The sequence below is a fragment of the Oxyura jamaicensis genome, chromosome 24 (genome assembly GCF_011077185.1).
Source record: "Oxyura jamaicensis isolate SHBP4307 breed ruddy duck chromosome 24, BPBGC_Ojam_1.0, whole genome shotgun sequence".
Lineage (NCBI taxonomy): Eukaryota > Metazoa > Chordata > Aves > Anseriformes > Anatidae > Oxyura > Oxyura jamaicensis.
In genome coordinates, this window is record NC_048916.1 from 4,338,281 (window position 1) to 4,355,702 (window position 17,422).

Genomic DNA, 17,422 nt, shown 5'->3' on the forward strand with positions numbered 1-17,422 from the left:
GAGTAGAGATAAAGGGGGACATGGGGTGAGCTGCGACCCATTTGCAAAAAAAAATAAAAAAAGCAAGAGGGGAAGAAGTCCCAGCACCCTCCCAACCATCTGGTCTTCCAATCCCCTTTGTGACCCCTTCTCCTCACTGCCGTCACCTTCCTCACATTGGAGACCTGTGCCAAGCGAAACCTCCTCCTGCTAACCCAGAGGACATGTCGCCTATCCAAATGGATGCCTCTCTAAAACCTCCGCAGTGAAGGCAACCCACCGCCCGTGTGCTGCCATGCTGGGGATTTTTCACATTCGCCACTGAATTATGAATGTTTTCCCATCAATGGCAAGTTTACAGCGACAGCTAAAAACATGCCTTATTCGAATTATCCTTTGGTGATGGCTTACAGTACTGTCAGCCGCCATCTGCGGCCCTGGAACGCTCCTACACCACATCGTAAAGCTCCTCACATCTCCTGAAATGCCACCATGAAATTGCTTAATTAGGAAATCTATCTCTGCAGGCAAAGGGACTGCTTACAAACTGCCATCAGTTCGCAGGGTGGCAGGTCCTCATCTTTGGGTTCAAGAAACGTTGTGGTCCTAACACACACCGGTCACCCACTGGCTTGACAACCCTGATAAGAGATCCAGGACCAGGCTTGGCTACCACGCTGCTATGGGAAATTCTGCCTCCCAGATGAAAAATAGGTGAGACATGGTGTGCGAGCAGCAATGCTTGCCACCTCTTTCTGTGTGCTACTCAGGAGAGCACTTCATACACATCAGCCTCCATAGCGGAGGACATCAACAGACAAAGCTCTTTCAACAGCCATGCCCGTCTTTGCTTGACTTCTAGGTGAGCGAGTAGGAAAACTGCCCCAGATCGCAGGAGTTCAGGCAACTCTGCCCCATCCATTTGCATGATTTCAGACTTCTCATGCTGCCCTAAGTGCTGGGGTGCCAAGGAGCTCCTGGCAACCTTCAAGGTCCAAGCCTCTCTTCCCAACAGCTGTTGAGGTTTTTCTAGCTCCTCTATGGAGGAACACCACTAAGGGATATGCCTGAGGGGCACAACAGGGGGAAAAGGGGCTGCAATTTCTGGTGGCCCAGTCAAAAAAAAGAAAATGCATTCTACTTTTTTACACCCACAAGCTCCTGAGAAATAGACCTTTCCCAAGGTGATGAGCTCCACATCCGCTTCTCCCCACCCCAGATACTTAAAAGTTTTCACGGACTCACGGCAAAAGCTGTGGCTCCTCCACTGGCCCACATCCACCTCGGCGTTCTTGCAGGCACCGGCATAGCGTGCCACGGCGTCGCACAGCTCTGACTGGTTGCCTCCGCTCTGGCACAGGCGGAAGAGACACGTCCTGTAGTAGGCCGAGACGTTGACCACGCTGTGACACTCCAGGAAGGAGCTGTTGGTGGGGTCGTTGATGATGCCGCAGTTGGAGCGGCTCCTGTAGGACTTGAGCAGCTCCGAGTCGTTGTTGCACGCCTTGAGGAGGTCCCCGCACTCCCCGTTGCAGATCTCGTCGAACGTGGTCCAGCTCTCCAGGAAGAGCTCCAGGTTGTCCGTGCACTTGCCCTTGGGCAGGCAGAACTCATCGCTGCTGTTGCCATTGAAGAAGCCGCACAGGCCCCCGGTACAGTTGAAGTAGGCGGTGGAGAGGCGGATCTCCAGGAGGCCCGAGTTGTAGTAGCTGATGCTCAGCAGTCCCTTTGACTCCGTCACGGTGCCGTTGTCGTTATGGTAGATCTCCAGGCGGCCAGAAGGGTGGAAATATGGCAGTTCCACGTCGTAACCATTCACCTGCAAGTAACAAAGCATATCACGATGCATCAGTAAGGGTGATGTGACTGCACAGATGTTCCTATCTGCAGGCTGCACTGTGCTGGGAACACTAAATGCTTCCAAACCCAGGCTCAGTACTTGAGGGCCAGGAGCCTCCTGCAAGCGGGAGGATGTAGCTGTCCCCTTTTGCATTTTGACCCACAGAGGATGTATTTTCAGTGAAGAACAAGTTGGAGAAGAAAATAGCAACTTCAGGAAAGCCTCTAAGGTTCAACGTGGTGAACAAATGGCAATAACAGTGGTTATATCCTTTATAACCACTGTATATCCTATATAACCACTATATCAAATCCAGTGGTATGAACACCATGGTATGGCTTTCCTCCCCTACCAAACTGCTCCTTCTGGGGGTGTTGGACATTGACTGCCCCGTCCACTCCCAATGAAGCCTAGAGCTCAGATTTACCTGACCCAACTGAGCCCTTTCTTCATCCTGCACCGTCACTCACTGCTGATAAATGCTTGGTTAATCAGTGCTTGGCAAGTGAGGCATGGCTGGAAATGTCAGCCATGGCTCCATTTAACAGTACACGACAGAACAGCATCCCTCCCACCTGCTCTCCTGTGGCCGTCTATGCTCAGCACAACAAAGAAGAGCAAAACCTCAGCTGCAATATTGAGTTCAAACAGGTAAGGTTGGGATTCAAAAGGCACAGAGACCTTCGAGTAGGGATATTCCTTCTTTTCCACAGCCATTTCGCTGACCGTAACAATACCTGCCACCAGCTCTGCTGGCAACTGTGCTGGTGATCAAAATCCAAGAGCTTGCAACATATGAGTGCTAATTTTATTTTCTGCTTGCCCCTAGCCTTGTTAGCTCTTCGATGTGGATGGTTTGCATGGGCTGTGCCGTGAGAACAGTATCTCAATGAGAACCTGTCGCCTTCTGCCTCTTCCCACCCAGGGACATGGATGGGAAGTCTAAGGGCAAGGACCATGAGTGGACATGATCCCAGTCCTTCTGCCTCTCACTTTGGAGGGAGTAGATGGACTTTGGCACTTGTGATGGCCCCAACATTGAGGAGTAGTCCAAGGCCACGGACCTACAGCATCTCCACGGGGACATTGTGGTATGGCACGAGCCACCACCTCCCACCCTGGCCCTCAGTGGCACCTTTACCTTGACCTCCGAGAGGCTGGCTCCTCCAACCTTCACCTCTTGGCCGACCACCTGGATCCGCACAACGCGCAGCCCGTTGGGAACATATCCTGGCTTCTTTTGGCTGATGTCCACCTCGATGAAGTCTGGCCTCTCCGCACAGGTTTTGAGCAGCGTATAGGAGTGCTCCAGCGGATAGGGGAAGGCGACGCCATCAAATGTCTGCAGCACCTGGTTCTGCCCCACCAAACACAGGCTCTCCCGCTTGGGGTAGCAGCCCCGGTAGCCATTCTCTATTGTGCAGACCTCTCCTTCGGGGCAGGTGATGTTGAAGCACTTGGCCTCCCCGCCGTCCTCGCACAGGCATTCCACCGTGCAGTCCGCCGTGGCCCAAAAAGACTCCCCGACAGCATAGTACCGGCCATCCACGTCGCAGCCACACTTCTGCACAGGGATGCAGCGGTCGGCACTGAGGACATGGCCCTCGTCACACTCACAGCCCTCAGCACACGGGGAGGCGCAGGACAGCGGGGCCGTCAGGTCCGAGCAGGAGGCAGGGCAGCCGCTGGCACACACCGAGTAGTGGCTGTGCTCCGGGCACTGCACGGCCTCTGCTGTGGGTGCAGAGGGGACACAAACAACAAGACAAGCACGTTATCACATGGTTCTGGGCCACAGACCTCTTTCCTATCGACCCACGGCAGTGGCAGGGTGAAATGACCTAGGGACCCTGCTCTACAGTAGATTTGGCCTTGCCATTTCTCTCCTGTGCCTCCTCTATTCCCTGATGCAAGCAAAAGCTTCTCGAAAATAGTCCCAGCACGGTCAAGCCTCCCACAGCAATTTAATGCCAAAAGAGGCGGCTGGGCTGAGCAGTGTGCTGCCAACCAGCCTGCAACCCAGCCCAGCCTCCAACATCACGGCAGCCAACTTCTGCCTGACCTTTTCTGCCCTTTTGCTATCACAAGACTCTCACACCACAGAGGGTTGGGATCAATTGGCTTTTGCCAGACCCCCTCTGCCTTGAGCAACTCCCTCCCCTTCTTTCCTCCTATCTAGATTATCTCCCCTTGAGATTATCTCCCCTTGAGATTATCTCCCCTTGAGATTATCTCCTGGGAATAAAGGTAGGCACCCACAAACACTCCCAGCATGAGCACCCCGACACTTACCGCATCCCATCTGGGTGCGCCACTCTCCCACCGGGATGCCCAGGGCTTGGCACACTGCAGCGTACGCCTGCACGGCTTGGCACAGCCCGGTGCCGTTATCCCGGGCGCTGCACAGGTCGTAGACACAGCTGTGGACGAAGGCGGTGGGGTCCACAACGGCACTGCACTCCCACAGCGGCCCGCCGCTCTTGTTGATGAAGCCGCAATATTCGGGGGAGAAATACAAAGACTCGCTGGTGGCATCACAGATGCTGCAGTTCTCCACGCAGCCGGGCGAGCACTTTCTCTCGGGGTGAGGCACTCTCCAGCTCTCGCCCAGCTCTGGCACGGACACGGCCAACCTCCCGTCCGAGCGCAGGATATCGTCCTCGGGGTCTTTGTTGTAATTCCCACAGAGACCGCATGTGCCGTTGATGTACGTGCCCGGAACGGAGACAGAGGCGTAGTGTTGCCCATCGTAAGTCACTAGCAAGCCAAAATCAGTCTCCAGAGCTGTGGACAAGCCACTTTGGTAGACTTTTATTGCTCCCAGCTCCAGGGAGATGGGTAAGGACACCACCAAGTCATCCACCTGCAGGAACACAACCGCAAGACTGAGCCGTCACATGAAATAGCAAGGGATTTCAGACAGGAACAGTACAACCCTGTGTTTACAGATGGGTGCAGAAGCCAGCCAGCCATCAGTAAGCTTCAGGCCTCTGTTGACCCATGGCTTTGCCACAGGTGCTTTCCACCCCATACATTTCCCAAGGGGGACACGGAGCCCAGAAGCACCATCCCATGGTCCTGGGGCTGCAAGCACGGTCCCACCATCACCTTGGAGGAGCCAACCCATCAAGCTCACCCTGTTCAGTGGGGCTCTTACCTTTGCTTTCCCAAAGCTGCCCTTGGGGAGGACGATCTTGTGTGAGTAGACCTCCACAAAAATGTCCCTCAGCCAGGAGACGGAGGAGCCGCCTCGGTTCTCGTTCTTGGCCTCCACGTTGAAGTAGGGCAGCTGGGAGCCTGGCCAGCACTGCCTGGCGAGGAGGTAGGAGCAGGAACCCTGGAAGTGAAAGAGGAAGCCGTCGAAGGTGTGGTAGTGCGGATCTCCGAACACCACGCAGGTGCTGCTCTCCACCGGCACGCACTGGAAGAACTTGATCTTCGGTTCGCACGCTTCAAAGGGGCCGCAAGCCACCTCCTGGCAGAAGATCTCGTTGTTGAAGTCCAGGCAGCGGCACTTGGTGGTGCAGTTTGAGTTGTCCCAGAAGATTTCCCCTTGACGGAGAAACTGTCCTAAAATGCATAAAAGAAAAGAAAAGGGAAAAAAAAAATCATGCTGCATCGCTTTTCACTTTTCTTAACCGAGGAACTTCACCCACAGTTGGAGTCACGGTCACAACAAAATGGGTTCCTCCATGCCCTACAGAGAGGTCTGCAGGTCGTATGGCCACAAAGGGACCTACTGCAGGGCTTCTCGGCTGCTTTCTGCACGCTGCTGGCAAAGCACTGCTATCACAACTGAGCCTCCAGCGCGCCCCACGTCCCATTCAAGACCTCCCCACACCGAAGTGGAGCAGTCGGTGTGAGCACCATGTGGGCTGGCCGATTGGTGGCTATTCCTCCTGGGTTTGAGCCCTTCCACTGTTATCAGAAGCAATTCAGTCCTGTTCCAAAAATGCTCGTAGTGTTAGGAGACCAAGGAGCTGCTGGTAAGTAACTTCCACACCACACGTCAGATCTGATGAGCGATCCCCCAGCAGGCAGATGCGAGAGGCAGGGAGAAGACGGCAGAGCAAGGGTGGCAGACACCCATGCGAGCTTCCTCCCCTCCATATGGCTGTCTTTCACACCTCTCTTTCACGCGGATTTCACCGCACACGCTGCCTGATTTACCTCTCCTAAACTTTTTGTTCTCTTCCCCGCCTGCTACAAAAAATGCTGTTTTACAGCTCCCTGCAATGAACATCTCCTTAAGCGAGATCTGCTGCACCAACCGTCCTGGTGTGTGTGATGGTGGCAAGCTGGAATTTTGGTATTGGTGAACCCAAAACCATTCTGGGGCTGCAAGAGCCTTTGGGTCATCCAGGTTGTCCTTGGTACAATCCGAAACCAGGCCATAGAGAAGCTGGGCATCCCGGAGCAGTGACATCTCCAGCATCCAGCAGAAAGCGACAACTCCCTCGTTACACAGACTCCAGGAGTACAGCGGGTGCTCCTGGCAGCTTTGTTTGTCAAAGGGCAATGCCATGGTCTCTCCGTGGCACAGACCCCATGATATCTCATTTAATCCCTTTACATTTCCGTGCCACCAGTGACGCACGCACAGACACTGTAGTTGGTGCAGGGGCATGGAATTTATCATGCCCCAGAAACCCACAGAAACAAGGGAAATGGGACCGTACTGTCAGCATCTCCATCCAAGGGACAAGAGGGCACAACCATCCCCAGGTCTTTCCCGTAAATAAAATAGCTCCACAGAAGACCCTGTCTAAGACAATTATTGAGGTATTTCTCTCATCTCCATCTGCACTGCAGCAATTAATGGAGACAACCTCCAGGTGTTGTTTGATTCCTGAGAACCTCCTGAGCCCCATCAGCCCTTGACTGTGTGTGTCCAGGCAGCAGAAATGGAGGCTTTTAGCTACGCCTTGCTGATGAAACCACAGAGGTGAAACCAAGCAAGCACTGGTGACAGCTTTGTTCGCTGGTGGTTGAAGCCTCCCAGAGCTTTATGGGCCAATCTCGTTTTTCTCAGAGCTTCCAAGTCAGGTCTCATCTGCACTGGGAATTGGCCAAAAATACGCGCTGCAAGCCCATTCTCCAGCCGTCCAAGAGTCAGCACGCAGGGATGCACCAGAGTTGGACAAGACATGTCCACGCACATACTGATGACAAAGCTCTCTGTCCCCCCCCATTCAGGCATTATGACCTTTTGCCATTCAGCACCCCAAAACCTGTAAAAAGTCATTGCCATTTCTCTCTTACCTCTCAGGCTGCAGCCGTTGGCCGGATCTATTTCCCTGCCATCTATTTTGAAAGCCCAGCGCCCAGGGACATTAACGTTGGTCGTTTCTTCTATATTGACTATGTCTGGGGTTCTGGAGCCAGGGATGCTGAAGAAGTTGGTGACGTTTCCACCGTTGAAGCCAGCCTAACACAGAGAGAGAGAAAATCCCATCACACATCCATCCTCCCTGCAGGAAAGCCACGCTGCATTTGTGCCCCTCCCTGCTCACAATAATTCCTGAGTATGTCGTCTTTCATCTCAAAGTGTTTTTTCAGGAATCCTGGTTTTCAGGTAGTTTGGATGTGAGTGAAAATCTCCACAGGCACTACAAGCAGTACAGACCTATGTTTACATTTTTATGTATGTTTAAATATAAATGTTAAAAAAAAATACGTCAGGAAAGCTGTGGGCAACCATCAAAGAGCTGGGGAGAGCTGGGGACACGGGGCCCAGAGCCTCACCTGGGCCATCACCCCGCCGAGCCCGGTCAGGGGGTCCCCTCCGCTGGCCGTCCCTGTGGTCCAGCTGATTTCCTGGTAGTTAAATATGGCAAAGGACGACACGCCGTCGGTGATCAGCACAGCCTGAAATGTGTTCACCTGGGGAAAATATCAACGGATTCACAAGGTGAGGTTGCTTTTCTCCTGATGCCCTTCTCCCGTGCTCATCCCTTGCCCAGGTGAGCTGCAGGAGCATGGCAGGGACTGGGATCAGGAGCAGAGTGGGACCCGAAGCACGCTGCCCCTCGGTGCTGTGACGCCAGCTGCCCCCATCCCTTCCAGCTCTTCCATCTGGGAAGGCAGCAGTGCCGTCTCCAATCCAGTTCAATGCCAATAGATGGCAGCAAGAGAATGAGCTTGTGGAAAATAAGCCCTCAGCAGGACTCGGGCTGTTATGACCTGTTATCTTCCATTACCCTGCCTTAGCTTTCTTCCTTGACGTGTTTTCTCACCCAGTTTGCTGCTGCATCCATATTCCACACTGCTACCGGTGTGTTACAGCCAAGGCAGCCATGTGGATTGTGTTTTGCCTGGCTGCCACATCCCATCGCTACCTGCTAAATCTGCTGATCGGGTCCTTCTTTTTGCTTGAAATGACTCTGCATTTCCAGCCCCAAACACTCCGATAAATTCAGGCAACTGCAAGCCCAGGCCCTGTACAAGAAGAGCACGGCCAACAAGGTGGCATAAAACCGAGCTCTTCGTTTTGCAGTTGCACAGAGGGAGAGAAGATGCCCGTACCCTGCAGGTATCCCCTCTATCCGTGTAAATCCAGAGGCAGAATTCACCCATGGGAACACCACAGAATCACAGAATCCTAGGGGTGATGGATCATCATTCTAGGGGTGATAGAAACATCATGGATCCATTCCAAATCCCGATCTCAGCAGAGGACAAAGCATGCACTGCCCCTCTTACAGAAGTCTCCCTCTGGGCCTGATGTCCAGAAAACATCTTTCTTTGCCCTGCTACCAGGGCCATGGACAGCCCTTGGGATGCTCACTGCAGGCTGCAGACCACAGCACACCCAGAATGTCCCCAGCACCGTGGGATAGAGCAGTTTTCTGTCTCCCATCGCCTCCTCATCCTGCCTGGAGGTCTGTGATTGCTTTACAGCAGAGACAGCACGTTACTCCGAGCATACTCTGCCTCTGCAACAACTGCTGTGGCACCAAGAGGGGCAGACCCTGCTCTGATGGGAGCCTGCATGGCCCCAGGAGGTTGCAGATCGCCGGTGTTCCTCATTAGGAATATGTTCACGCACCACAGATACTTCCCATGTTGGCACTTGTGGCCAGAAATGCATCGAGCACCCTAACCCTATAAAAAAAAACAAATTCTTGTAAACCAAACCCGTTTGCTCCAGAGTCACGGAGAGACTGCAACTGCAGCATCCCCAAGGCCACATTCACAAAACTGTTTTCTGCAGCGATTCTGCACTGCGATGAATTTCCTGCTTAAGTTGCATTGTGCTATTCCACGTGCCAACCCGGAGCCTTGGCTGCTACTGAGTGGGAAGACTGCTCTATAACAAAATAAATTGCATTGTGTTGCAAATGTAATTCCTCGGGCAATACACGGACCTCTATATTGCTTGCTGTCTGCAAATATATATATATGTATTTTTTTTCTGCAAGTGCTGCCAGGGCTGGCAACAAATATGCATTAAATTTTGAGCCTCTCTAACAAATGGAAAAGAGCTGAATTGTTTATCAGAGCCAACTCCTCGAGACAGAAGCGGCAAACTTCTGGCACTTGCAGAATGCACACAAATACTAAAAATTACTTTCCCAAAAAACAGTATGGGAAACAGATCTTACTTGCTGCCTGCACCCCAGTCTCCTGGGGGGGTCCTGCCAGCAGCACAGATCCCCCAGTGTCAGCTGCTCACAGCAGCTTGCAAGCCTTTCATGTCTGCAAAAACATCTCAGCACCATCACTATCCTCAAAGATGGGACTCGCACCCTTATGGGAATAAAGAGGGATATCACAGCCAAACCCCACAGGTGGCTCTGGTCAGTCTGGACAACAGACACATGCCAACAGCCCCTCGGAGTTTCCCCTTTCTGTTTCAAGCACAGGCTTTCAGAGCAGCTGTCCTCCCCCCCCCCCCTTACACCAGCTGCCCTCACCGCCCTGTTGAATTAGCGCTGTGCCACAAGAAGAGCCGTCAGGGTTTGAAACAGAACCTGGGCTCCCGCATAAAGGCTTCTAGTCCAAGGTGCCCGTCCACAAAAACATCTCTGCATTACCACTGTGGTCAAGGCACGGAGGGAGGCTGGCATCTGCACAATGCGATCAGGCCGAACGATCCTAAGTGGCGTCAGAGCCGTGTCTTGGCACGCTGCCTGCCAGGCGATGCTTTCCCTGGAGCTCTGTGAGCACTGAGCAGGGCTCGTAGGCAGAAGGACAGGACCGTGGTGACCAGCTACAGGAGAACAAAGTGACCTACCCAGCTTTACCCCCCTGGTATATATTTATACACAGATGGATGCACAACCATCTACCACCACCCACCGAGACTCAGCCGATTGCTCTTACCGGCGTCGTGCTGCTCCCTCCGTAGAAAGTGACCTCCTCCCAGGTGACGATGAAGACCCAGGTGGCGGAGAAAGAGGACATGTCCTTGAAGTGCTTGCGGATGTCTTTGGAGGCTCTCCTCAGCAGCTCGGGGTCCGTGCTCTCCCTGTAGTAGATCTCCCCCCGGATGCCGTTGTGCACGTCTGCCCAGAAGGGCGCGACGAAGGCCCGGCCGTCTGTCAGGGGGAAGGCCTCTGGGGTGAACTGGCTGACCAGGGCGTTGAAGGAGATCACACCATTGTTGTTGACCTGAAAAGAGGATGGGGGGATTGGAGAAAGCCCTAGAAGCAAGCTGCTGGTTCGTCAGAAAACGTGGGGTGTGTTTTGGAGGGGGGTGGTTTATGGGAACAGCAGCCCACAAGAAGTCCTGGACAAGAGGGAATTGTGCCAGGGGAGGTTCTGGCTGGAAATTAGGAGATATTTCTTCTAAGAAAGAGCAGTCAGGCATTGCCCAGGGAGGTGGTGGAGTCCCCATCCCTGGGGGTGTTCAAGGAAAGGTTGGACCTGGTGCGTAGGGACATGGCTTAGTGGTGACATTGGTGGCAGGGGATGGTTGGAGCAGATGATCTTGGAGAGCTTCTCCAACCTTCATGACTCCATGATTCTGTGATTCTATGATCTAGGCACATACACCCTACTGGTGAAGGCCAGCACGGTCACAGTGGCTGCATGCAGGAAGCCCCAGGCAGGACAAAACCCTGAAAAGCCTGCAAAACTGCCCAGCTTCACCATCCCCAGGCCCTGCCTGCAGGAGCCCCTCTGCCAGGATCTTGCTGCTCCATTGCTTGAAAACAGCAGCAGCCTGCCCTTGTCTTGGGCACCTCCACGTGCAGCCAAACCACCACCTCTTTTTTCCTCGTGGGTCTCTGCATGTTCTTGTTTCTTGTCATGTAACAGGAATAATGTTCCTTGTGTCAAGCCCTGAGCTTTGCTGTACCATTTAATCACCTACAAAGACAATTTATTGCCTTTTATATTCCTTCCCCTTGAACATTAGCCCATTAACTATACCTTTGACTTTCTTAATCATAAAACCTATCAGTTCATGAAATCTAAGAACTTGTCAGGTGGGCGCTAATAAATCTTCCCATTCCTGACGACAGCGAGAGCGCGTTTAAAATGCAGCAGCTAATGGCTAGGAAAGGAGTAAAAGGAAGGTCTGCTGCTCCACTTACATAAACAGTTCTGTACGGGGCTCCGAAGAAGATGAACGGGATGGAGAGCTTGATCTCGGGAGAGCTTCCGTCGTCGACTTTGGGCGTTCTCGTGTCGTTGTGCCAGAAGGGATACAGACTCGCCATGGCGTGAGCTGCGAGGAGAGAGAGGAGGGAGTCCTTACGGCTAAGAGGGGACCGGTCCTGGCTTTTTGGAGAGGGCACGGTGGGGACCGTGGCTTTGCCTGCCCCCAGTGGCAGGGGCACGAGAGAGAGCATCGCCCAAGGGTCCACCAGCCGGGCTTACAGCACCCAGCAGCACATTTTGCTTTCTGCATGACTGTGCCCAAGCCCTTGCTTCAGCTTCACATCGGTACAGCACCCACAACAGCCCTGCTCCCCCCAGGATGTGCCGGAGGTGCTGCTTCAGTCCGTGCTCAGAGAGACCGACCGAGACCCAGGGCAACCCCACCGCCACGCTCCTCCTGCCCGTGCCCCGCAGCCCCCATCGTGGGGCACAGCCCACGGTGCTCCAGCCCTTCCTGGCACGGGCAGGTTTCCTGCTAAAAGGCTCTGCTGGTGAGCGTAACTGCCTCTCCTGGAAACGTTTTAGGAGATGCTTTTGATGTGTTGCAGCACAAGCCTGCTGCTTTCTACCAGACTAAAATCCATTTTCCAATCAGCTCTCGTCACAAGCAGACACTTCTGTCCCCAGGGCACGTGTCCTTCTCCGCTGCAGCCCCTGCCAGGTCTCTGCCATCATCTCATCCCCCGATTTTGTCAGCTGCCTACCAGCATGGCTCCTCACCCAGAAAACGAGGACTTTGTGCCCTTTCCTCCCCCTCCTCCCCTCTTTGATGTAGAAGAGCAGCGCGCAGCCCTCGTGACATTCGATCACAGCTGTTGGGAGCCACCGGGCTCCGAACAATCACGGCTCTGTTTACCTCGATTCGGGACATGCTTTTATTTCCTAGGTCCCAACCTGTGCCCCTCGGAGGCCTCCAGCTGCAGGCAGCTTGCTGGATGGGGCCGGGATGCTCCCTTCAAGCATCCTGCCCGAGGCTGCCCTGCGAGCATCAGCGACCGACCCCTCTTGGTGGCTCCAACCCAGCTTCGGTGGGGAAGGAGACAAGGGGAAGCCTTTTCTGACCCGGCTGCATCCTAAAAAAAACACGCACACGACCCAAGTGCCCCGCCAGACATAAAAGTGTGACAGCATCCGCAAGCCTGGTTTCACAGATATATCCAAAAACTCCTCGCTGGCAGCCTGTAAAGCCAGTCATTTCACAGCTGCTACACAACTGACGGGTTATTACAGCCGAGGCAGAGCTCCCGGACGCAGATTTGACTTCTCCTCTAAACAGGGAGCTCAGCACAAACTTCCCAGGGCTGGCTTCCTCAGCAGTGCTGGTACAGCGCCGTGGTGCTTTGCATGCGGCACGGCGCCTCGCCGAGCACCGCGGGGCCCTGCCGATAATGATTTTTGCCTGGGTGGCGTTTCTCATGGCTGAACTGCTCGGCCTCATTTTCTGCCTGAGGACGCAGAGCCCCAGACCGTGCCCGAGCTGGGCTCAGCCCCACGGCTCCTCAGCCACCGGCCCGGGGAACGGCCTCGGGATTTCCCAGCTCCCTGTTTCCATCCTGGAGGTCCTGGGGTCAGCCCCACGCCCAGCACCGGCCGCAGGGTGCAAATCTGCCACAATACCAACCTAACGTGGCTTTTCCAGTCTGCAGCAACTCTGCTTGCCCTTCTTTGAATTAACACAACCAAAATTAATTACCCCATGAGACTGGGGAGTTGCTCCTGCGCTTTTCACCACCCTAGAAGACCACAGCTCAGGGCTCCCACCCGGCCCTATGCAGGTCACCAGGGCTCATCCAGCCCGGGTGTCCAAACCACCTCACACAAGGACATGAGAACTGGGCAGGAGTTGCTGCAGATGCCCCTGACACCCCATCAGGCCACGGCCACGTCTGTTCCTGCTCATCCCCAGCAGGCACCCGAGGAAAAACCTGGCTACGAGCAAACCCTGATGGTTTGCTGCCGCTCATTGATTGACTCCTTATGAGGCATTGGCTGGCCATTAGAAATTCTTCACACTTTATTTTGGAGCACTGGCAAGACCATCACAACCTCTGCGTGCGCATGCAGACCTCCACACGATACATGCACCCATACATAAAGCGCTCACCGAGGCCGGTACACCCGCCGGCTTTGCTGCTGACTTCGTATTCAGAGCAGCATGCCAGCTCCTCATTTAGCCTCAACTATCCGTGCTTCATTGCTCTCAATGAGGCGAGGGCCATTTGCGCAGGTGGGAGATCCATCTCCGCCACGCAGCCTGTCCCTGCTGCAGATCCGGCACCTGTGCTCACCCACAGGGGCACACAGATCTCCCCGCGTGGCCTTCACCCTTAAAACCTGCCAGCCCTCTGCCCCGGGGAAATGCTAAGTCCACCCCTGTACCTGCTCCAACCAAGGGAAGGGGATTTTCAGGGTAAAAACCACCGTATTTTGCGGTCCCAGGGCATGGCACTGCTCCGAAGCTTTCCCCTCTCAGCCGGGGAGCGGTACTAACCTTGGTGCCGCACGGTCATCGCCAGCAGGGCCACCCAGGTCCCGAGAAATGATCGTTTGTTCATCCTAAAGGGCAGAAAGAAAGGTGGACACGCATCACTCCCACGGGAAATCCCATCCCTGACCGGGCGCTGGGGGATGCTCGGGTGGTGCGGAGCTGCAGGTCCCTTGCCCACCAAGCAGACCCCAAATTCCTCCTTCGTTAAGAGCCGTAACGAGACCTCCCTGGTGCTAACGGGAGATCACCCTTCAGGTATGTCACAACAAGCCCATAACCACATGGAAGAGCTGCTAATTTCAGGAGGTGTCGGGAAGTTGCCCAGAGCCCGGTCTATGCCCATGGCTCGGAAGCAATTCCTGCCCCCCAGGGGGAGCTTTGAGACACGGCCCCACCAGACCCCCGGGCTGGATGCCGGCACGGCGATCCCCAACACCTCGGGCTGGAATGAAGGAAGCACAAACATTTACCCAGCTGGGCACCTCTTGCTGTACAGGAATCAATGAGAGAGACAGAAGCAGATACGAGGCTGGGAAACGGAAAGCCAAGTCCTGTGCCAGCTTTAATTCCTTCCGTGCCTAATGCAATTTGTTAGTCATTATTAATCCAATAGGAAATATCGCTAAAACACCTGCTTTGATTTCTTCGCCCGTCGCTTTCGCTCGCTGCACGTAGGCACGGTTCGGGCACAGCTCGCAGGAAGGTATCGACTGCTCCCAGCATGCGCGTGCAGGAGTAGATGAGCAGCTTCAGACTACACCGAAACCTTGCGCACAGCCTGCCTGCGCCAGCCGCTGGATCAGCTGCCCACAGGCTTCAACTGCATGGGCACGATGGCCATGAAACACAGCATCTCTGCAGGCTCACCCCCGGGATTTATTTTTATAACCCACAGGGACCAACAGATCTGGCTAGTTCTGATTATTCACACGTAAAGCACGGGGATACAGCAGGGGACATGGCTTTGGGAAGCCCAAAGGCCGGTGCAAGGGGAGTTGCTCTCCCTGCCCCGCTGCTCAGGGCACCGCTCGCGGCCACAATCTGCTGCCCACGACCCAGCTCCTAGAAAAACTCATTCCCCCAAGGAAAACTTCACCATATTCCCTATCTCGGAAGGCAGAAAGCAGGCAACAGAATATTATAGAGGTGGTAAACCCAAGCTGCTGTGGGTTTGTTAGCAGGGAGCAGGCAGACGAGGGCTACGAGGAACCAGAGCAGTCCGAGAACAAGAGCAAGCCCGGCACCGCGACGGACAATAAAGATGTCTCTTAACATGCCACGTACAAAAACACCATTTATTTATTTTTTTTAGGTATGGAAAAAAAAAAATTACCAACCTGCTTCGTAGACTGGAGGAGCAAGGAGGTCTGAAATATTAGACCGGTCTTAGTAGAACGGGGAGAAGTCTTAGGTCAACGCAGAACGCATGCCGCTGCTCTTTTGCCAATTATTGCCGATGAGTGCAGCGACGTCTCGGTCCCCTTCGACTCGCAATTGAAAAGTCCGTTTTCGTCAATGCTGGTTCGGGGCTGGAGGAGTGTAGAGTTGCAAATCACAAGTGGTGCCTCTATTGATAACCAGCGGGCTAATCTGGAGATCAGATTCTGGCCCGGAGAGGGAGAGGAGCCGCTTTCTGCCCCAAACGCTCGCCCCTCGGGTGGGTTCAGGTGGAAATGTCAGCTAGCCGGAGCTGGGCTTGCGGCCGCTCTGCTCAGCATTGCCTTTTGCTGAAGGGAAAAGAAAAAAAAAAAAAAAAGAAGAAGAAAAAAAAACTCAAAGAATTGAGCCCCTTCCTCCTTTGTGTAAGTGAAGGAAAAAAAAAAGGGCCCTCTATATAGTGTTACAGGATTAGCATTAACAGTGCTAGGCTTAAAGCACCATTCAAAGGCAGTGCCCCAACGTTTCAATGCTCTTACTTTTCCACCAAAGTCTTGTTCCAGTTTCTCAAGCACGACGCACTTCTGCTTTTACAGGTGGGAGAGGAAAAGCCTCCCAGTATGTACGTGCGTGCTCCCCAAGTGAGCTGGAAGAGGGTGTCCTGGCTGCTCCCGCTGCCACCCGCTCGGCAGGGACTGACCTGGATTTTATTTGAGCCACAGGGGATGTTTCAATGGGGCACTGCTGGGAGCCTTAGCACTGGTTCCCCCACAAAACCTGCAATTTTCACAGGGCTTCTCCCTGCCTCTGGGGCTGCACGGCTCGTGGGCAAGCGCCCGCAGCAGCCAGGGAGGTTCTCGCTCCGTCTCCCCTTCCCTCCACCTGCAGTGGCTCCATGTCTCCGCAGGACCTGGGTTTTGCTTGATCTGCATCTACCTCGAGGGACAAAACTGTGGCACGGCTCAGCTGAGGACCTGTCACACACCTGCCAGCTCCGTGCGGGCTGCGAGCCTCCAGCAGCCTGAGCCGGAGCCTGCGAGATGATCTCCAGTGATTTAATTTGGTACACACACAACAAAAAAAACCAAAGCCCAGGCACATTTCCATGTCCCCAAGCTTTGAAACTCAATGGAAAAAAAAAAAAAAAACAGGTAGCTTACCCCTTCCTTGGAAAAGGCCAGCTCAGCTCCCGAGCAGCTCCTGCAGATGCCGACCGTCACGGGGCAGGCTCCAGGGGCTCCTGGATGTGAGCACCTTTGCTCTCTGGGTGCCAAATCCTCCCTCCAGCACCACTGCCACAGCGAATCCCAGACTTTGCTACCTCTTCATCCCCCAGACATGGCCCTTTATCCTCCAAAAATGGCCTTGCCAGCAGGGAGCTTTCATTTTATTTTTATTAATCCTTTTCTAGACCAGCAGTGCCTTTAGGAGGGCAGGGGGCCTTTAGAGCTCTGATATTCCAGGGAAGATTACTTCCAACCCGCCTCTCCGTGCACCCTGGCTCTTCCCTTCCCTCCCCATCCACATTTTAAGTTAGCCAAAGGAAAACCCATTGACTCTTCTTATCCCATTTTCTAAGACGGAAAAACCAGTGCCAGCAGGTTTCCCTCTGCTCCTTTTGCAGTTTAATATTCTGCTCCTGTTTGTCCTGGGCAAGTCTACACTGATGAAGTTTGATTAGGTTTCACTGCCTCTTTGGGGAAGACTTTTTCTTCCAGGCTATTTTCTTTTGGCAGGGGATGCTCGCATCCTGCAGTGCTGAGCACGTCGGAGCCGAGCAAACCGCTATTGATTTATTTTCCAGAGAAAACCTTCATCCCACGGCCAGCCTTGAGAAAAGCAAGCGTTAAAGGACGAGGCGCAGCAGGCAGCGCTCGGCCTCGTGGCATTCCCATTTCGTGGGACTCAGCCCGAGGAGGACGCCCTGGTGAGGGTTTATTCCAGGAGCCCGCACCACCCACACCAACACTTAGCGGAGCAAAAAGCCTCGGCAGCTCACGCCCTCCCAGGGGTGCACGGGTGAGGCAGAGGGAATCGTTTTGCTTCAGCGAACAAGAAGTTCAAAGCTCAGGACACTCTATTTTTTTTTTTTTTTTTGTGCAAAAACTTAAGTTTATTGAACTGATCCAAAC

General features: G+C 54.0%; 1 protein-coding gene and 1 long non-coding RNA gene across 4 annotated transcripts in view; one reads left to right on the plus strand and one right to left on the minus strand.

Annotated features, from left to right (window-relative positions):
• Nucleotides 1-5,802, plus strand: part of LOC118178118 — an 18,668-nt gene extending 12,866 nt beyond the window's left edge. Inside the window, exon 3 of the long non-coding RNA XR_004756075.1 lies at nt 5,791-5,802. This is a non-coding gene — a long non-coding RNA (uncharacterized LOC118178118). The remainder of the gene's footprint in view (nt 1-5,790) is intronic.
• The window catches only part of TECTA (tectorin alpha), a 26,123-nt gene extending 10,482 nt beyond the window's left edge, over nt 1-15,641 (minus strand). For 2 of the 3 annotated variants that reach the window (XR_004756073.1, XM_035346370.1), the window contains exons 1-10: nt 15,251-15,641; nt 13,917-13,981; nt 11,359-11,492; nt 10,145-10,432; nt 7,565-7,702; nt 7,082-7,247; nt 4,977-5,389; nt 4,112-4,682; nt 2,961-3,553; nt 1,225-1,798 (exon numbers count right to left, since the gene is read on the minus strand). Coding sequence is in view for 2 of the 3 variants with exons in the window: in XM_035346370.1 (XP_035202261.1) it covers nt 1,225-1,798; nt 2,961-3,553; nt 4,112-4,682; nt 4,977-5,389; nt 7,082-7,247; nt 7,565-7,702; nt 10,145-10,432; nt 11,359-11,492; nt 13,917-13,980 (2,941 nt within the window). In the remaining variant the exon portion in view is untranslated. The remainder of the gene's footprint in view (nt 1-1,224; nt 1,799-2,960; nt 3,554-4,111; nt 4,683-4,976; nt 5,390-7,081; nt 7,248-7,564; nt 7,703-10,144; nt 10,433-11,358; nt 11,493-13,916; nt 13,982-15,250) is intronic. The other variant, XM_035346369.1, reaches the window with a different exon arrangement.
• Nucleotides 15,642-17,422: the final 1,781 nt, after the last annotated feature.